Genomic DNA, 24,768 nt, shown 5'->3' with positions numbered 1-24,768 from the left:
GATGCAACTCTGTAGTTGCCACTTCTTGAAATCTGTGGTCATTAAAACTTAATTGAGAAACAAGCAACAGTTCTTATCTGTTGTGACTGTTTTAAAAATTGTTTGCCATTGGAATCTACTTCACAAAGAATGAAAACCCAGAGCTGGTCAGTGAACGGCTGCAGTGCCTTATGGTACCAGCAAGGAAATGAAATGGAAATCATAGGCTGGAAGAGGTGAAAGTGCAGGTATGTAACAGAGTAGTAAAAATTCTTCCAGCAACGTTCTCTGGCTCTCTCTGAAGACAATGAGCGTGATGATGCCTTCACTTCAATGGCAACAGGAGCAGGCCCCCAGAGAAGAGTGGTGGGATCCATAATGTAACCCCCCCTGCTAATAGCTCTGTTAAATAGCTTTGGTGTTGACTACAGAAGTACCAGCTGCGCACACTCTTGGCTGGAGAGAGTGAGTTGGGGAGATGTGAATATATGTGGGAACATCTGGTGTGGAAACTAATCAAACTGCACAAATTATTTTCTCTGTGTTACTGCTTGATTGTTCTTCTCTATGCCAAAAAGGAGAACAGGAGGTGAGTGTAAAGCCTCTTCAGACAGTGCAGCAGGTCCTCCTAAAAGGAAGAATCTTTTTCTTCCCCTGAGATTCAAGTTATTTTTTTCTTGAAAATGAATCAATAGACCAACTTTTTTAAGAAAAGAAAAAGCAGCTACTCTCCATAGGATGGGTGTTTCCCCTTTCCCCCTGCCACACATGTACCCATGCTATGCCTGTGTATATAGGCAAAACCACTCTTTGTTAGTCATTTATCTTCCTGTCTGAGAACATATTTTTGTTCCCCGTGTAGTCTGCTGCACTAATGTTCTGCTCTTGCAGCAGGAGTGGTTTGGTTCCTGTGACAAAAATCAAAGTAATATTTAACATGGCAATATCAGAAGAACAACTGCAGATATCCTGGCAATTCTTATTTCAGATTAGATAGGTATATGGTTTTGAGCAAGATATTATCTGTTGTAGTCCAGTTAACCAAAGCTCTGCATTATTTGTAACTGTGGTTCGCCTTTACAATTCTATGCCAGCTTGTCTTATCAGAACACGATGCTGACACCACGTCGCATCTAACTGAGTGAAATAATTGTCTTGCATTGCTCAAGAGCTGTTTTGCATTTGCCTAAATTATACAGGCGTTAGTAGTATGCTTATGTGCATCCGGATGGTATTCAGATGTTTGGTTAAATGGAGCGTTATGTTCCTTGTTAGCCACAAGATGTCACGCTAATCTGAGTGAGGAGCAATACTCGGGGGTTAGAGTACTGTGCGTGTCTATGTATGCATGCATATTTGTATATACGTGCGTGTGTATATATAAGTAAAAATGGTGATGAAGATAATGATTAAATCTTGGATTTTTAAAGGCATCTAAAGAAGCCAGACAATCAGTTCTTTCTAAAGCCCGAAGACTTTGATACTCACTTTCCTTAGAATGATTTAAAACTCTCAGCCCTTACTGTTTTGTGCTAAGACGCAATTAGGTAGAAAGCCTGCATAGTGCCGAGTTCGGTGCACTGAATGCAAGGATTTTGAGTTTGGCCTGTTGTCTTTTGAGTCACTGGCCCCAGTGACTTCAGTTGGGAGTGGAGGTATGCGAATAATGAGTCTGAAAATGCAACCAACGCATGGTTCTAAGAAGGCTTTATAAACACCACCTCCCCCTTCACCCCCCACTTGCTCAGCATTGTAAGAAGCTTAGAAAGTTCTAAGGTGTATTAGAAACAAGATGTGTTTTTCAAGATTGTGTGGGGAGGAGGGCAGTTCTTTCGGTTTGGGGGGGGGGGATTCTGAGTTTTTGTAAGGCCTGCTCCATGGCTCTTAATTTAGCAGAGAAACTTTAAGCAGTGTGGTGGGTCGACCCTGGCTGGACTCCAGGTGCCCACCAAAGCTGCTCTATCGCTCCCCCTCCTCAGCTGGACAGGGAGACACAATATAACGAAAGGCTCGTAGGTCGAGATAAGGACAGGGAGATCACTCACCAATTACTGTCATGGGCAAAACAGACTTGACTTGGGGAAATTAGCTTAATTTATTACCAATGAAATCGGAGTAAGATAATGAGAAATAAAACCCAAAATTTTAAAACACCTTTTCCCCACCTCTCCCTTCTTCCTGGGATTAACATCACTCCCGATTTCTCTACCTCCTCCCCCCAGCGGCGTGGGGGACGGGGAATGGGGGTTGCGGTCAGTTCATCACACGCTGCCTCTGCTGCTCCCCCTGCTCCAGCGTGGGGTCCCTCCCACGGGAGACAGTCCTCCACGAACTTCTCCGATGTGAGTCCTTCCCACAGGCTGCAGTTCTTCACACACTGCTCCAGCGTGGGTCCCTTCCACGGGGCGCAGTCCTTCAGGAACAGACTGCTCCAGCATGGGTTCCCCGTGGGGTCACAAGTCCTGCCAGCAAACCTGCTCCAGCGTGGGCTCCTCTCCACGGGTCCACAGGTCCTGCCAGGAGCCTGCTCCAGTGTGGGCCTCCCACGGGGTCACAGCCTTCTTCGGGCATCCACCTGCTCCGGCGTGGGATCCTCCTCGGGCTGCAGGTGGATATCTCCTCCACCATGGACCTCCATGGGCTGCAGGGGGACAGCCTGCCTCACCATGGTCTGCACCACAGGCTGCAGGGGAATCTCTGCTGCGGCACCTGGAGCACCTCCTCCCCCTCCTTCTTCACTGGCCTTGGTGTCTGCAGAGTTGTTTCTCTCACATGTTCTTACTCCTCTCTCCAGCTGCAGTTGCTGTTGCGCAGCACAACTTTTTTCCCCTTCGTAAATGTGTTCTCCCAGAGGCACTACCACCGTCGCTGATGGGCTCAGCCTTGGCCAGCGGCGGGTCTGTCTTGGAGCCGGCTGGTATTGGCTCTATCGGACATAGGGGAAGCTTCTGGCGTCTTCTCACAGAAGCCACCCCTGCAGCCCCCCTGCTACCACAACCTTGCCCTGCAAACCCAATGCAAGCAGGTGGGATTTATTAATCAGCAGCCTGACCTGCTCTCAGGAGTCGTGGCGTGCAGCAAAAATTTTTAATTGGGAGCCAAACTAAAAATTTTCTACATTAGTCAATGATGCTTGTGATGTTTTTGAAAAGTATACCTGTTTCCCCCCTTGACCTGTCAATATCCGTTATTTCTGCTGTCCACATTACTGACCCTTTCACTGTCCCTCTGCCTGTGCTTGCTCGCCCTGCCTCCCTCCCCCTCGCCCCACGCTGCTGGTGGTGATCCCTGCGGTCCCTGGCTGAGAGGTGACGCAGTGGCTCCTCCGCACTACACGGGCTCAGCCTCTGAGGGGTGCAGCTTTGGTTGCACAGATCGGCACCCCTTTCTTTCTCCGTTTTAATTAACGTGGGTAACTATAGTCGAGGCACAGGCTCAGAGTGACAGAGACATCAGTTCATGCTGTCACAGACCATGGGTATGCGCTCAGGTTTTGCGCAGAATTTCATCTTACGCTTGCTGCCATCGTGCCTTTACGTGCTGCGGCTATCATTTTGGGTGGAAAAGAGTATTTGGTGATTCTTGTATTTAATATTCCCAGGGTGCATTGCTTTTTTGCTGCAAAGGACCATATCGATGAAACACAGATTCTGTTGACGAGGGACTCCAGAAGGTCTCTAAATCTTCTATACTAAGAAGCAGATAACAGGCAGAAAAACGTCCTTTAGCTGAGAAAAAGTACAGAGGATAAGGTTGATTTAACTTAGAACAAAATTTGCAAACGAGCAGGTGGGTAGATACTCACACACAGTTATTATCTGTGTATGTTCACATAATATGCAAATACTTTCCTATGTAATAGAACTGAAATACTTGGAAAGCCCTATAAAATCTTTGGTTAGCAAATACTATAAGCATGTGAGCATGTATGTATATCCACCTACATAATTGCAATGCATGTAACTATGTATTACTTAAATAATACACCTACAGTTAAGTCCAGCTTTAAAGGTTGCCTTTGCCTGCTGTCGAAAGTCAACGCATTCCATTTCTTCCAGTTTTTGTCTTTTTGCTCCTTTGACTTGAGCCTTTTTGCAGAGACTCTCCTTTCTGTATCTGAAAAATTCTGAGCCCAGTGTGAGAAGATTCAAGAATATATCAGTTACTAATAATTGAGGATATGTCCTCGGTCTTGAGCTGTGCCACATAGTTTGAAGACCTGCACGTGCTAAAGAAACTTCCACTTTGACACAAAGATCATATAAAAAGAACGGTGGGAAACCTACAGGTAGACACACTAAAATCTTTATATGTTGATAAAAGCACAGACCCTGGATGGAACAGGATCTTCAAAGGTGTGGGAGATTGCCAGTCCCAATCTGGTGCAGAGTAGTGACTTAATTGATGACCCATTGCAGCTATCAATGTCGTTCATGAAACAGATGTAGGTCTTCGAGCCCTTTTGTAAATGGATACGTGTTTCTCTCACCGAGGATCCAACATGTGGTACTAACTGGTGAAGTGACAGGGAATTTCAGGGTATTTGCTTCTCAGGCACTTTGGTAATTTTGATTTACACTATTTCCTCCTCCTTATTTCAGCCGCAGTCCTGAAGCAGCCTGGGGGGCACCGTGACCTCCAACACAGATTATTTGGTGTTAGCTCACTGTGTGTGCGTTTGGGTACTGGTTTCCTGATAATACAGTAGCTAGTTCCTACGTTGGCAAAGGTACAGAGAACATGAATGAAAGCAGCTCTTGATTTGAGTCATTTTATATTGGGTCCATTTAGTTCATTTAGTCATGGAGTCACGACAAATTGGGCCGGAAAGAGGAAAGTTTCATATATCAGCCTAACAACCTGAAATGTCATTATTTTCCTCCTGTCCTCCTGAACCCATGCTGATTTTGTACTGCTGCATGTGTCTGTCCCTGTTCCTTGTTCTCAGTGGATACCAAAGACATGCTAGGAAGCCTTTTACCAAGTTTTAGATGTTTCTATAAGAAAAACGATGCAGGTTTAACAGCATGTGCAGGTATTTGTAGAAAAGCAAATGTGTTTCCCTCTTGGCTGTTTAGTTGTCTGTAACAATAATGTCATAAATAAATAATGTTTCCGTGAGGGAAAAGAGGAGATGTTTATCAGATAGAATACATGCCAGTTAGGATAACTCTGAACAAAATGTTAACACGGATTAAACAGGAAAACATGCTGCTGGCAAACAAATTGTTGGTGAAAACAGCTTCAGCTAGGGAGTTCCTTTCTCTGTTGGATAGAGATGGTGCCTGCCACACAGAGCAGCTTTTAAAATTAAGACATTTGTCACCAGAACTGCTGGGTCCGTGGAAACATTCAAATGAGAATAATTTAGGGCTGCAATAGAATAATGCACAATAAATAGTACATGGAACTGTACAAATGTTGCAGATTATAGTAGGATCAGAGAGATAATGCGTAAGGGATTACTTTTTCCTTTCCTGACATTATTTTTCAATCGAATTTAAAACCTGATTCTGTTTTGTTGAAATCAAGGTAAGGCTTTCCTTTGCATCTAGTGGATTCTGGAGCAGGTCATTAACGAACGCAAACTGCTCAGTCCTTGGCGAATGAATCCCAATTGACCACAGCATAGCTGCATCAGGTACCCTGAAGTTCTGTGTTTTCTAATACTGTTTTCTCAATCTATTTCCTCCTTCTCTGAGGCCTGGTTTTGAGAGATGCAAGGCTAGCTCATCTTCATTCCACTTCCCCATGGCTTCCTTTGCTAAGATTGACAGCTAGGGAAAAAACACTGATAATTTTTGTTAATCAGTGTGCACATCTCCATTAGCAGCTGTGCCAAGACTGCCAACTAATTGCCACACAAGAATTACCACTCAGGAACTTAAGTCAGCAGAAATAATGACAAAGCCACGCCTGTCTTTCTTTGTTTGGTTGTTTTTCTGTTTTGGTTTTGGAAGTTGTAGAGGGCTGGATGACTAATAGTGTGCAACTCACAAGTGATACTGCCTCGGAATGATCCTACCTCTCCTTAGCCATGGCAAGCCATTTGAAGAAAAGAAAGTAGGCATTATGGATTAAGAAGAAAAAAAATACACTAAAGGGGGCTTCGGTGTTATTAAAGCATGTGCTCCAAGTTCAGCATGTGCTTACACTTTTTCTTTTTAATATGGTTGCCATCCTGAACTGGCTTCTCAATTAGTCATTGGCACCTGTTACAGGAATTTTGTATTTGTAGTTTTCCTCTCCCCTCTTTTAGAGACGTGTTTTTGCTTGAGAGTTGGCACATTTTTGGTATTAGTAGATGGCCCTAATAAATAATGTGAAAATGGAAATCATGTAAAAATTCCTACTACAGAATCAAACTGATTGATCTATGATTATCTGGTTATTGTTTATTTATGTACTTCGTCAGCTGGCTGCACTTGGTTGAAAACACCGGAAAAATCTGGTGTTTAATAGAAAGTATGCTTATTGGTATGTATTTGAAGAATGGGAAGAGAGAAAAAAGTGGCAAGACAATGTTTGAAAGCAGCAGAAGAAAATGCAGAGACATTAGAGATAGATGAATTATGAAGAAAGTAAGTACATTCAATCAGTTGCTCTCTATTGGCTTGAGGGTAATCTCTGCCATATTACAATGTACTGATTTATGGACTAATTAGTTGTACAAAACAAAAATGTTTATAGAAAATATTTCTCTCAAGCAGCCACCAAACCAACCAAACAATAGGAGAATGGATTTTGTGTATTAAAAAATTAAATTCAATATATATTTATGAGCCCATTCAAAATGTAGAGTCTTTTGGTACCAGATTTCCAGTAAGCAGAAATATCTATGTATCAAAACCTAATTGTGTCAGTATCTAGACATTTATGGAAGAAATTAAATGCCTAAGCTATAGGTATTTCAAGCTATAAAAGATATTATATATTAATTTATAAAGTCATAATATTATTATTATTATTATATGAGCTTTAATACATCCAATAATGAAAAAAATCAGACGGGGAGGGGGGGAAACAACCCATAGCCATCTCTCTTTCTTTTTTGGAAAAGGATTTGAGTGTTTTACTGTTTTTTCTGTACGCATGTCTTTTAATTTCTCAGACTGTTAAGATGCTTCCAATTACTTTGACTCATATATAACATCCCTTCAAAAAACAGTAGTTGTGGTTTCCTTCTAGCCTTAGACTGAAGTGCAGAAGAGAAAAACCCAAAACAGCAAAATCAAATGTGTGAGTTATATATCACAACATTGAAACTCCAAGCATGGTAGGGAAAGACGACGTTTTGGGAGGTGTAATGTAAAATAGACTTGGATAAGATAATTTGAAGTAAGTGGGTGGCAAATACATGCAGATGGAAGACTATTTAACTTCAGATTGGTGTAATTTGGATGGAGTAGGGAACTGTAGGTCTCAGTACTTAATGCGGTGGACGAGGTGTCAGAATTAATCTCTCTTTCTGTAATTGACTTTGTAAGTCTCTCAACATCTTCAGGCTTCAGTCCCCATGAATAAAATGGAAATAGCATGCCTCCCTGCTTTGCAGTAGTGTCATGAGGCTAACCTCAGGAAAGTCTGGGAGATACTCAGATGCTAGAAATTGTCGGTAAACAAGAAACCTGTCAAAAAATTGTTCACCACTAAATCTACACAGTTTAGTCATCGTTCCTTACATCCTACTCAATGAGAGAATTGTAAAAGTAGTTGTGACTCTCTACCAGATCTAGGGAGGCAAAAGAGCACTGCCAAGACTAATTCATAAGTACCAATCCACCTACTTTTTGCTCGTGGGAGATCCCTAGAGCAAAGTAATAAATACATTTTATGAGGGCATAGAAAAAACTCTGACATGAGGGAAGAAAGCAAGCTGTAGGATGGCAAAAGAAAGCAGTATAATAAATGTAATTACTGGAGTGCTATACGTGCCGGTTCTCCCATCCTACCAAGCAACAGTAATTAGAGGTAAGAGACGTTAACAAGAAATGCGTTGCATGAGTCAGTGTAGCCATTCAGAGCCTAGTTCAGTCCCGTGTTGAACATGGTGACAGCAGATGCCAATGGAAGGCCTGGAGGGAAAGTGTTCTCTTCTGAACACATTTCATTTTCTATCTCCTTATAGGAATTACATTTAATGATTCAGGAGGTGCGTGGCGAAGAGCAGACGTAACCGCTGGCCTTACACAGATCTTGGCAATGGGATTCTTCCCGCACTGAGCTTGCTTTGCCCTGAGGGAGGCCTGTGACGTGGTTTCTCAAAAGGCGTTGAAAAGCAGCTGCTTCACGAACATCTGGACTAGATGGCCAGACTAGTGCTGCTAAATGCCCAGCTGGAGCCAAAGACAAAGCAGAGGTGGTGCTGACGGGGCTAGGCTCTTCCAGCAGATAAGTGAGCGGTGTTCCACCTAGACAGGAGGTGAAGTCCTCAAGCAGAGAGCGTCCTGTCTGTGCGAGGCTCAAATCCTGCAGTTTCCAAATTGGAGATTACAATGCCAAATGCCGTGTCTATGAATTTATGAGTATGTATGTAGTATCTGGATTGGCTTTTTCCCTGAGATCCTAGTATATTTTTAGTCTGGGGGCAACTTACGTTCTCTTTCTTTTCACTCTCCCAGTGTTGGGTTTCCCCCAAATACTATAACTCGTGAGAAAAGTGGATTTTTTGCTTTTTGCTTTGTTTCCCTTTGGATTCCAATGCCTTTCACATACACTTCTGTTGGGGACTGTGTCTGACAGTGAGATCAGAATTGTTAATTCTACTTCGTGTTGTTCTTGCTGGTCTACATTTTCTTTTCAGTAACCTCTGCTCCTGCAGTGTGGGCTCCAACCTTCATTTCTGGATTTAACCTTTTAAGTTTCTACACTGTGAAGCTCAAGTCTTTGCTTTAGTATTTGAATCCCATTTCCCGTGAATGCTTTTTAGCTCTATTAGGTGAGCAAATCTCAACTTATAAATGTGATTGGCATTATGTTTTAGCTTGCTGGTTTTTGGCATATGTGCCAGCTTTGAGCTGGGCATGTATTTAGCAGGCCTGTTTTGCAGGAAGAATTTAATAGACTTATTATCCATAAGGTCAGTAAAACTAGCAAAAAGTAAATAATAAACTAAATTATTTTAGTGCTTGAGGTCCAAATTTATTAGTGAATTTTTGTAAATACATTAAATTCTCCTGTCATTAAAATGACTTCTATTAAGCTTTAGGAAATCATTTATGAGATATTGTGATAGTTAAAAACATGATTGCTATCTTTAATTTATCATCTACTCTATGTTATTAATTCTCATTAAAAAAACAGTATAGAAAAACTAACTTCTTCATGACCTCGGTGTTCATAACCCTTACTGAAGTGTCATAGTTACCTGTTCAGGCAAGGAATAATTTCACACCATTTGGGATACATCCATTTGTCCTGCACAGCACTTGTGAGAACACATACTGGTTTGATTCCCGTTCTAAAATGAGGAGGTGTGAAGTAATATTTTGTAAAAAGTTATATACGTTATGCATAATAATAGTACATGTCATATGATATACACTAATACTCTAAATAGTGGTAATTATAACCAAAGCTACTAAGAAGTTTTCAATACTCTTGTAGTGTAACACTTTATTCATATTCAATGTGATGTGGAGCCTGAGTGTGTTGAACTTGTCCCCTGCCTTTGCCAGCTGCTTTTTGGGTTGTTTCAGACAACTCCATTTACCTCTCTGGGTCACAGTTTCCTCGTCTCTATTAAAAGATAAATGACAGAGAATTTCTGTTCAAAGTATCCGAGCATTTATAGGTTGTAGAGAATAACAATCTAGCCTGTTGTCTCTTCCTTGAGGGTTTTTGAAGTATCTCAATTGTGATAAATGGAAGTGCTTTGACATTTTGAGTATCATAAGAATCTTCTAAGAATGATTTTGCCTTGTGTTTTATTTAGTTACAGTAAGCAAATACATCTTTTCATTCAACATGTTTACAGAATCTAGTCCAAGAGAGCCCAAGCCTTTGAACGAGATCTCTCGGTACCGTCAATTATAAGCAACAGTTATAGACAGCAGCCACTAATTTTGCATCCACAATTATTTGCAGGTGCAAAGTGAGTGTTCCCAGTGGATATGCAAGGATTGAAATGTTTTCGTTTACATGTTCAGGTAACACTGAGAACAGTTACTGAGAGGTATGAAAGCATCAGCTAGATCGAGGCCTCTTCAATCGGGGAGCTTAAAATACGGCTTGCACAAACTGGCAAAGGGCCTGAATGAGCGTACATCTCATAATGTGTTTTTGCTACTTTTGTGGGGGAGTGGTGTTGCACTTCTGAATGTAGAGAATGCATTAATCTCAAAACAATTGATATCGCAACCAGAAAAAATTTCTAAAAAAAATCCGTTCATGCTGTGGAGCCGAGTCAGAAATTGGAGAACTTGTAGAATTATTCCTTTTTTTTTTTTTTTTTAGATTTGTACTGATCTTTACATTACAGGCAATATTGTTCTCCAAACATATCCTGCTGCACTACATTAATTAACTTTGGATCTAGCATAGTAGCTGTGAACCGCTTTTATGAACGATGTACGAACATTGTTCTTCTGTTGGGATCACACAGGAATCTCTTTGACTTTCACGGGTTGTCAACTGACTGTATGTAAAGTGGTTTGTGATACCACAAGTGGGTAAATAACCCTTTTAGACTTGTTAAATAGAAAATATTTGCTAAGATATTTTGCATAGTGGTATGCAGCAAAATGGTTTGAAGGGATTTTATACTGATTTTTGTCAACTTTGTTTTGAAGAGATTAATGTAAAAATTTTGGTTTTAATTTTGTGTTTGCTAACGTTACCTTCTGCAACATAGCTATGAAGATTTGGTTTTGGGCAATACATTGAAGAACTGGAAAATACTAAAATTTCTGTAGTTGTCCTGGTTTCGGCAGAGATAGAGTTAATTTCCTTTCTAGTAGCTGGTACAGTGTTTTGGATTTAGGATGAGAACAAAGTTGATAACGCACCGGTGTTTTAGTTGTTGCTAGGTAATGCTTACACTAGCCAAGGACTTTTCAGCTTCCCATGCTCTACTGACTGAGAAGGCTGGAGGTGCACAAGAAGCTGGGAGGGGGCACAGCCAAACTGGCCAAAGGGACATTCCATACCATGGGACGTCATGCTCAGTACATAAACTGGGGAAAGCTGGCCGGGGGGGCCGCTGCTCGGGGACTGGCTGGGCATCGGTCGGCGGGTGGTGAGCAATTGTACTGTGCATCACTTGTTTTGTGTATTATTATTATTATTATCATATTATTATTATCATTTTATTTCAATTATTAAACTGTTTTTATCTCAACCCACGAGTCTTTCTAACTTGTGCTCTTCCAATTCTCTCCCCCATCCCACCGGGGGGGGGGGGGAGTGAGCGAGCGGCTGCGTGGTGCTTAATTGCTGACTGAGATTAAACCACGACAGTAGTATAAATGAGGGAACTAGGTTTGGATACCACTGAAAATGGAGGGGATGAAAGAAAGAAAATATCACTTGTATTATGACTTGAGTTGTGATTTACCTCTGCATTAAGGAAGAACAAAAATATGTAAGAGGAGTAGCCATGGCACTTAGGGATGGTTTAGTGGTGGACTTGGCAGTGCTAGCTTAACGGTTGGACTCGATGATCTTAAGGGTCTTTTCCAACCTAAATGATTGTATGACTCTATGTACAGGACAATGTTAACTTTTCCCCTCCGTCATCTAGTTAATATTACAATCTAAAAAGAGAGAACTACTATGGCATTGTCATAAGTGTCTGATTACAGATTGAGTAAAATCGGTGACTCCATTTTAAGGTTATAAAATGATTTTTGGAGTGACCAGTGGTCCCAGAAATGGTATTTTGGAACACACGTGACTAGAGAACTAAAGACAACTTGGCGGAATTTGAAAAGCCTCACTGTGATCATTAAGAGACTCAAACTTCATTGGCCAATAATCTGAATTTTCAAAGCTTGTTGAATTTATAGAGATACTTACAAACTTAATGGTTAAGCATGCCTGTTAGATCAGGAGTGATCGTAGTACTTCCAGATCTAGGCTGCAGTGATGGTGCTGGAATTCGGTTCTGCTCTATTAGATGTGACTTGTGAACCTGCAATATTTCTCCTGGAGAAGAAATTTAAGGTTAAACTCCTTTCTGAGTTCTGTCTCCAGGTTGCAGCTGTGGGCTCTGTAAGTTCCATCACTTGGATTAGGGTTAGTAATGAATAAAACCTGATTTTTAATTATATTTAGAGTTTTCCAAAATAATAGAATGTGACTTTTTTTTAATAACTTAAGGGTTTGAAGACTATTACACTTGAGATTTCTACCATAAATTTTGCATAACTCTTCTATATATTAAAGATTGCACTGATTTCATAGATTATCATATATGTTGCTTTGCAAATTACGATATGATGTAGAAAGACTTTCACTTCCTCTTCCACTAAAACAGAGAAGAGTCCACTTCACTGTACCTTTGTTGTAATAACAGTAAGGGACAACCTCTGGGAGTTGTGAACACGGAGTACTTGTGAAAATCAGGCAGTTTCTATCTAGAATGCTAAGGCATCCAAGTTAGGGAGATTTTGGCTTCAGTGTTGGTGTGTGTATATATATATATTTAACTTTTTACACTTACGTGTAGGACTTCTCAAGTCCCTTTCACCCCTATCAATGCCTCTAATATTTCTTCTCTTTGAAGAAGGGTACTCTGTCTTGTACCTATCTTGCAGTCTTGAACTGTAAAGACTGCCAGTATATAGGATTGAGCTGATGTCGTTATTCCTGAGAGGTCTTGTTCAGACGTATAGATGTCAGAATTAACTTACTAGTAATTTGTTTTTCAGATGTCACAAGGACCTGCACAGAGTACTGGAGTGAAAATTACACTATGTGAGAAACAGAAAATGCTTATCCAAAACCAGTCCCATTTTCTCAAAACAAACAAGCAATAGCCCCAAAACCCGCTCCTGGCCCTCTTTTCCCAGGATACACCGTTATTACTTCCATTTCTCAACCATGGTTCACTTCTAGTACAAAAATTGTGTTTCCAGTGACAACAGTACACAGCAACTCCATTCAGCAGCCTCGTGTAGGTAGCAGGTGTCTTAGCAACTGTAACTGGAAGGTGCACATCTGTAAACCCACACACACAAGTTGTGATGGGGGAGTGGTGGCCGGGTATGTCCCGGGGTGGGATGTGGTTGCCCCTGCTGACAGATGCAGGATTAACACCGTCCTCGTGCTTTCTGTAACTAGGCTGTCACTTTGGTTCTACTGACTGCCGTGAAACTCTGATTCAGTGCACTTCCATGATGTGACCTTTATCCCGGTCCTTCTCAGAAACGAGTATTAGCTAGCAATGTGTGCGGGAATTCAACCCCGAAGCCTTTACAATCTGTTTAGGTCTACAGATTGCATAACATTAGTCTTCTCCGTGTTCTTTGAGGCTGTAAAATTTATTGAACAGTATTTCATCATGTATGTGCTCGGGTCTGTATAGATAATGATGGCCAGAAAAACAACGAAGGGAAACATACGCTTTGTACTGGAGTTTCATCTATTGCATATTGTGGCAAAAATGGTGTCTTGGTGAACATACTGTACTGGTGCTGAACTTTCATTTCATTAAATGAAATGCCCCATATGGTGCAAAATGCTGCTGCTCTGCTTGTTTGTTTTGCATACGCTTCTTACACCCTCTTCTTTCTGATACTGTATGGTGGTGGGAAAGGTGTTAAGTTGGTTAATTTAAAATTTCTGATTTATAACGCCAGATCTGCATTTTGGCAGATAAATGTTTGCATCCATAAATAATTAAACTTACAGTTTTTCTTAGGAATGAATTGATTGACTATGTCTTAATATTTACATCTGTAACTTTGCGTTTGCAAGGACAAACGTGAAGGCTGGGCTGCAGGTTGGCTGGAAATCTGGTCTTGCATATTCTATGAAAAATATTACTCACATTTCTCACAGGTGAATAAACTGCATGCATGGATGAATCTAGTTAATTCAATGGTTTAATAAACCTAGAATCCCAGTGAGGCTATAACAAATCCCCCTGGCGTCTTGGAGTTATGAGAAAGATGTATAAAATTATATGCAAGCAGAAGAGCTCTTTCTAAATTTGAGGAGTCTTTTGCACATTATTTTTTTGTTCCGTTCACTACATGAAATAACTTTTTATCTGTGGCTCAGTCATGATAAAGTATTAGATCAATTATCATTTGAAGGCAATATTGGGGTCAATTTGCGTCTGACTAGATTTTTTTTCCTTTGGCTAGTTTGTTTTTGAAACAGTTATGTAGCACTAAGAGAGATGCCTCTCTCTTAATGTCCCTTTGAGAAAGTTGGCTAGCTTGAAGTGGAAATTTCTGCAGCTCCCTTCCCAGGGAGCAGCACCTTGTCATAAGCTGCCCCATTTTCAGATGTTAAACCATGTGGATCCTGGATCAGAACCAATTCTCTAGTTAGAAAGACAGGAATTGCAAGCTGACTAGGACTGACTGATTTAGCAAAATAACTGGAACTAATATAACTGCATAAATTTAATTATGAATGCTAGGTTTAAGGTCATTGTACTCTGAGCTATAATCTGGACAACTAAGCCACGTGAAGCCTGGTCAATTCTTGGATGCTAAGCCTTCCAGGAAAGAAATACCATACAGGAAATAATAATTCCTCAGTAGGTTCCTTTTGCTGTGCTTTGATATGAACCAAAATCCTAGGTTAGTGATCGTGTTGCTCTTGTGATTTTTTCAGTATCATGTATGTGTTTGCTATTTTACAGGCATTCGCAGGGACAGGATACCCGCTCCAAGAAACCTAGAATATGTTGGAAGGGGTATATATTTTCAGGTGAAAAATAAAGCAGATACTGTGACTACATGTTATCATGGAAGGATCCTACTGTATCTTCAGGAAAAGGAGTCTGTTGTTCTTCACAGCTTCTGAAATGGGGAACAGGTTCTGCCTTCGTTTTCCACTGAATTAAATAAAAAAGCAGGTAAAGCAATGCTGAGTGATGTAAATCTCCTCCTCTCTCAAAGATGCACACATAATGTTACAAATATACTTGGAATACAGCAGCAGGAACTTATATTCAAAATTTTCAATTAGTGGAGTTCCGTGGAATTCAGAGGAAAAAATAATGAAGCTGAAGAAAAGGATGATTGATAAGAAAAATTTCCACTGAATGTACTCCTGTATAAAACTGTAATTTTATTAATAGGTGAGGGAGGAAAAAATGCACGAACTGGTAGCTAAATACATGGAAAGCCATATACTCTGCCCTGGTGTAGAAGATCATAAGTATATAAAATTGGAATGCAGCTGAATTGATTGCGATCCGATATTCATTATATTTCAGCACTGCTGGCAGAATCCCTTCTCACCAAACGTGCATAACATGCTTTCTTAGCACTTTCACAAAGCCTTGAGTTTATAAGGACAGTTAAAGTGCATCTTTTCCAATAATTACACAATCTGAATTTGGTCTGTGCTAATAAGCTTTAAGAAAACTTAAATTCCACATTTTAATATCAGAAATCCACTTAATTGTAGGTAATCTCCGGCTCTGCATGTCACCTGTATTAGCATTTATATTCCTCATTGAGTCTGCAATATAATTTTCTGTTTATTGTCGTGAACGTCCTTCTAATATATACCTGCAATCTCATGTAGGCCGTGGCTGGCAGCCAGCCAAGCTCTTAATTTGTCTTTGCCTTACCTTACTTAGCCCACCGAAAGAGAGTGGCAGTGTGAACAGCAAACATTCTACGCGAAGGGCCAAGGTGACAGCCTGAACAAGCACCAGCTTGTTGTCTTCACCATCATCATCTTCATAGGATTCTCTTAGAAATAAAGACCTGATTTGCCTACCCGTTTCTGGAGGCTGGGTACTGGCCTGCAAAACTTGCTTCCTCAGCGGAAAGAGCTTGTCCAAGAAGGCAGTACCCTAAATTCTGCTCTGTTCACCATTTGGAAGAGGCAGCCAGGTAGAATTTGTTTCTCTCAGGAATTTTTCTTTTGCTGATTAGTTTTTTTCCATGCTAGGCTATAATGTTGGTAAAATATTTATAGCCATTATGATGAAAATTGCCAGGAAACGAATTCATACAGTCTTGCTACCTTTTGATTTTATTTTTTTTTCCCAGGACTTTGAAACACTGCTGTGGTTTTGGCTTGCCTCTCTATTCTTGCTACCCTTTTCTGTCACACGCAGTAATTGGCCTAATAAAAGGCAGAAACAAGAATTTATTACACCTTGGGCAATACTTGAAACAAACTTTATTTGCTGGAGCAGCACTTTTTATCTACTCGCTGCTGTATATTTTGACATTCCTTCTAAATATTAAATTTGACTTTATTAAAAGTTAAATCTTGGCTTTTCTTGTGATTGCTGCTGGTTTTGCAGTTTCTTAGGCAGAGTAGTACATATATAAACATATCATTTTAATGAAGCTTTTGGAGAAACAATATAAGCTGTGGCTATATCTACTTCATTACTGCCAGGATCCACAAAACCAGTAGGAATTAAAGACTAGCTTCTGTCATACCTTGTAAATTAGTCTTGGAATAATTTCTGTGATGAATTGAGAGAACAAAGATGAGAACTCTTCAACTTTTCATACCTTTTCCAAGCTTGGGATTTGATGAAATCTTCCTCAAACAAATGATGCCCTTTACGTTTAAAACTGTTTGCAAAAATAATGACAGTAGTAAAAATAAAACCAGGTTAGATTGTGATGATGTAATTTCCACTGTTGGATCTGTTTTTCTTCCACATGCTAGGTGGTAAAATGATCAAACCTCTTCTGTTTTCTAAAAAGGCCTTAAGAAATAGCAATACGTCATCCTGGAACTGTTTATGCAGGAATTTTTATTCTTTGAAATCTTCCAGTGTTAAAGCAACAAGAAAACATTTAGAATGTCCTTTGGTGGAATCTTATTACACTCGTTATATATGTAAACTGATATTCTTTGATGCCAGCACGTTGCCCATACAGAGAAATCTCTGCACAATTAAATGAAAGGAAAAAGAAAAGGACTAAATAAAAAGTCATATTTTTCTCTTATCTGATTAGAATTAAATACGTTAACAAATTGTCTGGTAACACAAATAGGCAATAATACAAAAAATCTACATTGTACATTATTTCAAGAAAAATAACTTCATTTGAATACAAAAGGATAAATACACTTTTTGTCCTATAGCCACTCTTGTACGGTAGGTGAACACAGCATCTTACTGATGCAGTGCTGCTAAGGTATACAAGGATATGACTGGCTTGAGTTTTATTGAGGGGGCTGTTACACATGTGCGTCACTAACATCAGACAAAGAAATCTTTCAACCGACAAGGGTTACAGAGCAACGTTCACTAAAGCACAGGTTGGAAAGGATTCGGGGACTGAAGCAGGCCAATATGGCAGCTTTTACAGATTTCCTTATACCCACAATGCACTGACAGCAAAGAATGCCTTTATTTGGTCGGTCCACACGCCGGGCGGAGGTACAGTAGCGCACCATATAGGAGTAGCAAATGTTTTTTAAATTCTCTTCCCCTTCTGGGGGCTGTCAAAGCCGTTTCGGTCCTGTGTAAGCTTTGCAGCTAGCACTGATTTGACAGAATAGGCGGCTGCCCGCTTCTCTCGAGTCAGAGGTGAAGAGTCTTGACTCAGAGCCCTGTCCGTAACTGATTAATATGGCTTAGTTCAGTTAGGCCTTCTTAGTTTGTATGTGGCTAGTTTTTCTCCCTTTTTTCCTTTTTAAATTTCAGCAGCAAACGCTTGGATTTTGTTTCGTTTTCATGTGGCACGTTCATCTGAAGCAGTCTGAATGCGATGCCATCGACCATACGGAGTCTAGCGTATGCAGAGTCCAGCCGCTCCTAGTAGAGCAGTCAGCAGTAATAGAGGCCCGGGTGATATTGCTCCCTGGCCGGAGTTTTGGCTGCAGCCTCCTGGATCCCTTTCACACTTCAGCTTCTCGCATAAAATGCCAGTGTAAGCCGGAGGGCACTGGCATCGCACATTGTTGATGCATGTTCCTCCGTTCTGGCAATGCAGTAATTCGTTGTCGCACACGTTTGCTGCAAGACAGCAGGGGAGGGAGGGAAAGAAAAGCAGAATAAATATAAGTTCATCTACAGGAGAAACTCTGCCCTAAAACCAGAATTAAAACGCTACCTCCCCCCTCTTCCTGAGACATGTAAACAGGGGATGTGGTTTTTTTAAACACTTCAAGTTTGAATTTTTTACTTTATTTGATATTTTCTTTTTTTTTTTTTTAGGCTGTAGTCTTGGAGAACCGTATCATTCGCTTCAGACCACTGACTATGATAATATTAATTAATGACTATAATATGAATAATGATTAATAATGAAATAATATGAATATTAATACCTGCCTTGTGCCAGTGTCTGCATTTTTATAGTTACTACTGAACTGGAACTGTAGGTGCGTGTGTTATTGTTTGAAAGGGGCAACGTATCTAGAGCTTTTGGCAAGCATGAGCAGCGGTTAAAAATGCAGCATGGCTTTGCTGAAGTAAAAAGAGCTGTATGAGAAGGCAGGGTTTTATAATTGAGAACTGCATGTATTAATGATCTGAAAAAACTGCACAGAAAAGATAAGGCAAGCACAGGCAGGAAATTCAGCATGCTATTCGGTGGGGATTATATGGTATATACATACGGAAATAAAAGATAATGTTATTTCCATTACAGATCAAATATTTCCTCTTAATTAGATTTGCTACTTTGGTACAAGGGTAACTGGCATCTTAAAACTATCTTATTTAGATGTTGTAGCCTGATACAGTAATTTCAGAAGTCAGATCTGACAAAAGAGTTGAGACAATAATACAGGCAAAAGTCTTCGAGCTGCGTAATACTACCGTATTTGAAAAACTGACAGCTTTACTTTATCTTACTTAATATCAATTGAAATATTTCACTGGGTAAATATGTAGAGATATGAGGAACATACTACTTAAACGTGTCAATCCGTGTCTTATTCCAGATGATATCACTAGTAGAGTATGTGCTAGATTACAGCTCTGTCTGCCATAGGAGAGGCAATTTTAGTAAAGATCTTGCCCCTACTATCTAGGCAGAACATAACAGTAAAAATTTTCGCTCAAAGAATTAGGGAAAAGATTATTTGGTTTAGAAGCAGACTCAACATTATATGCTGTTTATGCATACCTTAGCCTGCAAATACCCTAAAAAATTCAGAATAGGGAAAATATTGTTAATTTTACTTTAAACATTGCTATTTATTGCTACAAAAAAGTAGTTTTATAAATGTTAATTTACTTATTTTTAAAAACAACAACCCAAATATTACAAGAACTAAAATTGAAACAGTCCAAGTTCCAAAGTGATGCAGTTCTACATAAATCTGTACAATTTTGTGCACCAGCAACCTTACTGGTAATCTTCTCTGTCCTGGCGCGCTTTCAGAAAAATAATTTTCTCACTCTAGAAGGACTCTGACAACTGCTTTCTAACGTTCTGCATCCAAGTGGGCCAAATAATAACGCAGTGTGTTAGAAACTCATAGATGCAATCAAAAGAGAACAGTTAAGTAATTTTTTTCAGTGACTCCTTTAGCAATCAAAGGTTTTTCCTAAGAGCTATGGATTTAACGTTGTTGTCCAGGTTCTGAATTGTAATGTCAAAATTTGAATATTAGGTACAACAAACAACACATTATTGATGACAGCCAGGTCTGAATTTTAATATTCTCTATATACATTACAAAAAACAGTGTTTATATTATGTAAAAGGAACAGTAAATCACCACCAAATAAATGTGATGAGATTATCAACCCAGAAAAACAGAACGATAACAGGCCGAAAAAATGAACTGTATTTTAAAAGTCAATATTTGAGTTACATCTCTTATAACTGAGGCTATGTATCTTTAAAGCTGACCTTATTATTCATATCGTATATATTTAGCCGTATCAATATGAAAAATCAAAATACTTTTTATCTGATGGTACAGCTACTGAATCTGCTTGTTCTAGACTACTCACTGCTGGGATGCTTCCTACAGCTCAGGCAATGAAAACGGTGGAATATCTGTCCCATCAATACCGACTATTGTTTGCCTTGAGCAACTGAGTGGAATTCAATAGCTAATTAAATACCACTTCTTAAACAGCAGATGAGCTATTTCTCCTCGTGTTTGGCCCGGAATATATTATCCAAATTTTCCCAAGTATTCAGTCAAGCAAATTTATTTTCCAATAGCTTTCCTATTTTTAAACCTATTTTGACAACTACAGCTGGTTATTTTGGGAGGCCGTCAGCCCGGATTCTGACCTGTAGTTACGGATTGCTGGAGATGGGTGGCTGAAGTGGCGTTTTGCTACGTGCCGGCTGTTCCGCCCGACACGCTGATGCGGGCTGCTATCAAGTGCCTCTAATCATTGCTGTCGACAAAATTCTGGACGCAGCGTTATAGATGCTGATTTTTAAATCAGCATCAGTTTATTTCTCATTAGAAAGTTTTAAAAATGTACTTAAAGAAGGGATGGATCAAAAGCTTCCCCTTCACTATTCTTGCGTGCTTTTAAAAGTTTGCCCACAGAACCGCATTCAAGTTAAAACGGGTAGATTTTAATGTTCTCAGCAAACTACTATGTAGCTGAAAATTCTTGAATTGTTAATCTTGTATTGTCACAGCTGTCTTTTCCTTAGTTTCGTCCCTGTATCTCTTTCTCTTGCACACACACATGTACACACATATATGTATCGTGTAGGTAGCAACTGTGATGATTTGGAAGTTAAATGAAACAACTCTGAAAATGTTATGAAATCCCATTATTTACTTTTTGCCAATTTTGTTTTAATTTTATTCTGACCAACTCTAATACCATTTCCACCTTCCCGAAAGCGTGGTCAGGATTACTTTTAAAACTTTAATATTAACCAATTATGTTTATTCAGTTTAGGAATTGGATTAGCTATAGCTAATGAGTGTAGCACATCAGCAGCATAAAGCAAAGTACTTTCACTGGAATTTAAAACAAAATTTATGCCTTAAACAAAAGTAGTCGACATGCTGCCAAGACCTAAGCAAGGCAAGTATATTAATTGTTGTTGAGAAAATTAACAATGTTTCTAACGTTAGCACGGTATTTTTCCAGGATACGTGTTATAACACATTTTATTTCAGAAGAGGCTCTAGGCTTTACTCGGAGAAGGCAGTGACCGGGGAGCTGCTGAGCAGGGCAGGACGGGCCAGGACCTTGCAGATGCCTTGCTCCGTGTTGAAGCCCAAGGAGAGTTGCTGCAGCTGGTGCTGGTGGGTGCAGGTCGGGCTGGCGGAGCCCCAGCCTGTGCCTGGCCCTCGGCCTTTTCGGTTCCCCAAGCAGCAGGAGCAGCGAGCCTGGCAATACGGGGCTTTCCTGCCCGTTGTACCCCTCCTACCTTCTCCTGCCTGCCGTGCCCTTGCCCCTTCTTATACTCCAAGCAGTGAAATGTTACCTCCACTGCTGAGAGGTGTTGAACCAGCTCTGCCTTATCTTCGTCATTAAAAGTAACAATAAGGAAAAATTAGTTTGAGTTAATCTGAAAGGCATCCGGTATCAAGTTCTGATCAAAGAATAAAACACCGAGAAGGGATGCAAGTAAAAGAACTAGTTCTGAAGTAATCACACATGACTATTAAGACTTGTGTGGCTGAACTAGCTGGGGGTTTGCTGGCAGATCTTCATTAATTAGAGGACGGGACATCAAACTGATCATTTAAGAAACAAAACAGAGATATCTGATTTGCTCTGGAGAGCTTTGCAGGCCTTTTTGGGGGATATTTCTGAGCACAGTCTTCAGATCTGCGCTACTGCGGGAAGTCAAATATTTAAAGTAAAATAAAGGAAGATTTTCTAATATTTTCATAATTCATCAGTTTACAATCTAAGCTATGGTCTGATTATGGGATCCATAAAACACTGTGCAAAGGAGACAGAAAGAAGCCACATGTAAAAATGGATAGCTATCTGAAGCTTTTCTGTCCTTGGGGCAACCCCCCTTCCCCGCTCCAAACCAACAAACCCCTGCAATTAGTAAGAGAAGTTATTATTTTTGAATTAAAATGTAAACATCTTTTCCAAAGTAATCATTAATAAAATACTGAAGCCTCTTTCTTAGGATAAGACTTCTGTGAACGATGATGAAAGATGCCTTGCCGCAAGTCACAAAATATTCTTGATTTATAATTCCAATGTTATTACATTTGGAAATGGAATAAAAAAGGAAAACAAGGGGAAAATATCCAGTCTTTCAACCAGTTCAAGGGGTAAGTGATGTGCTAGTGTTTCATAGAATTTATACTGGGTATTTAATGAAATGTATTGAGAGTAGCATAGTTGTCTGACAAATGTCTACTTTGCTCTTAAATGTTCAAATCTGAATAATGCATGAAAATTTCTGAGTCTGTCCAAAACTCAACTTTAACACTCTTTCAGCTTCTTGAAAGAAAAGAGAGAGACAACTGTGGCTGATTTTAGTTCTGAAGCAGCAATACAGACACAGTAACACAAATGCGAGTCTTGTTTTTGATCTGGAGGGCCACCTCAGGCACAGCATTGTGCTGTTGGCTTACGTTCTTTCTGGTGACTGTGTCTGGGCAGCTTCAGAGCACACGCGCCGGGCTTTTGGTCTGCCTACTTATATACAATACGCTGTTGGACTTAAACACGGTTTCTTTTAGCCTCCTGTCTTTCCCAAAGGCCATCCAAGAGGGGAGAAAATACATTTTGTACCTTTCTTTGTGCTACCTTAATTTTTGTGCAGCTTGCCTGCAGTAGCATCTTACTCAGGTGGGTCAGCCCCGTCACTATGAGAAAGGACAGGCTATTGACTTAAAAAAAAGAAATGAACGTATTCAAAAGGACACCTTTTTTGATCTGGGATAGGTGGTGTTCACTTTCTGCATCAAAATCTGGATTTATTATGAAATTTTCATTGTTTGTGGGAACAGCATAAAGACCATTAATGATAAAGCCACAGAAAGACAACTTTTTATTAGACGTCCTTGCTTCCTTTCTTGAATTCTGAAGTCTTTCATTTCAAGCAATGTTTTGTATCATCTCTCCCATCACTATTTTTCTTCAGTGTGCTCTTTTTGTGGTATCATTTATTACGGGCCTTCTCTCTCCCCCTCTCTCTTTTTAAAACCATCTCTTCACTTCTCTCCTTTTTGTCTCCCAGATCGTGAGTATTATAGTCCCTGGACAGGTTGGTGGGTTGACAGCTCTGAATATATTACACAACATTTTGGCCTATTCTAGAGCACTGATGCAAGCTTTGACCCTGCTTCGCTGCAGTGAATTTTCCATACTGTTCGCCAGTAGTCTGTGTGAATGGCACTACTGAAATCATGAGAATTTTTTGACCTTGGATTCCACCCATTGTTCGTAACTTTGAAAGCATGCAGGTCTAGTGGCTGAAGAAATTGTTCTTGGCTGCTTTTTTCCTCTAATGCCCCTGTTTCCTTGGTACTTCTTATCTAGTGAAGAATGTTACTTCATTTATGAGGAAGTTTTCAGCACACATGCTAACAGAATATTCTGTCTCGGCATAAGAAGTGAGTAAAAAACCAAGCACAGTGAAACCCATGTTTTCAGTAATGATGTTCATAGGTAGCTTCAGTATATGCAGTGGTTGTCTATATAGAGAGAGCTGTGAACAGCACATTGAAATGCCATGAAAAAATTAGGAGGTTTCATCTCACTACATAAATAAGTTCAGTAAATTGAGACCAAGCACAAGCAATTTCTTGTCGAATACAGAATTAGTTCCTATGAATACTATAAAGATTCTGTAACTAACATGCATTATTCTCTAAAAATGTGATCATATAATCAATAAATGGTAAAAACAATCACAGAATATAAAAGAAATTGCAACAAATGAGGAAGCTTGTGTGTATGCCTAATAAGAACACGGACATCTACACAAACATATAGCAAACACGCACAAGAAAACCTCTGCCGTCGTGAAGGTATTAGTAATATTCTTCCCACAATTTGTCAAATAGACATTAATGGAATTGGGGAATGCAAAACACTTCGTCTCATTCAAATGCAAAGGTTTAAAATTGTTGCAGGTTGTATCAGAACAGAAGTGACCACAATCAAAACATTTTCAAGTTGCCAGAGTTAGCAACAACAAATTATTTCCATTATTTGGAAACAATCCTAAAAATACAATATGAACTTGTTATGTGTTAAAGATCTCTATGTGGAGCTCCACTGGCTCATGAGATTTCACCCATATAAAGTAAATATTAGGAATGAGGATATAAGGGCGTGGGGAAAAGTTACAAGTAGTCAGGCTTCTTCTGAAAGATTACAACTATTGTTGTTCAGTTACAATTAGTGTTGCACAGCACATGACAAAACCTCAAACTTTTATAACTTAAGTATCTTATTCATTTGAATAACCAGTGGCTAATAACTGACTTGGAGGTTTTGTCACTTAGATTTCTCCCCCTGCCTGTCTTCCAGTTAGATCTACTGTTAGATTATTATTATGATTTAATTTATTGTCACCAGTTACTGCCAAATGGTTTTTAAATGTTCTGCTACCACGAATACACGTGTCAGCGTTGATCAGACTTCTTCAGTGGTTTTAAACCACAGACATACCTGATGTGAAAAACAGCTATTGCTCTTTTAAACGAGATATTCATAATGATTTGTTTTTTTGAAGTGACACTAATTTAACATTTGCTGTAGTGGGATCA

At 39.7% G+C, this 24,768-nt stretch overlaps 1 protein-coding gene across 7 annotated transcripts in view; it reads right to left on the bottom strand.

The window, feature by feature from the left end:
- Nucleotides 1-16,871: 16,871 nt before the first annotated feature.
- NTNG1 (netrin G1) overlaps nt 16,872-24,768 on the bottom strand; it is a 160,984-nt gene continuing 153,087 nt past the window's right edge. For all 7 annotated transcript variants that reach the window (XM_076337935.1, XM_076337933.1, XM_076337929.1 and 4 more), the window contains one exon: nt 16,872-18,097. In XM_076337935.1, coding sequence (XP_076194050.1) covers nt 17,871-18,097 — 227 coding nt within the window. In that variant the 3' untranslated portion in view covers nt 16,872-17,870. The remainder of the gene's footprint in view (nt 18,098-24,768) is intronic.

Source organism: Aptenodytes patagonicus, chromosome 5 (genome assembly GCF_965638725.1).
Source record: "Aptenodytes patagonicus chromosome 5, bAptPat1.pri.cur, whole genome shotgun sequence".
NCBI classification, from domain to species: Eukaryota; Metazoa; Chordata; class Aves; order Sphenisciformes; family Spheniscidae; genus Aptenodytes; species Aptenodytes patagonicus.
Note: the sequence above shows the minus strand (reverse complement) of the source record. Positions and strands in the feature narration are given on the sequence as shown.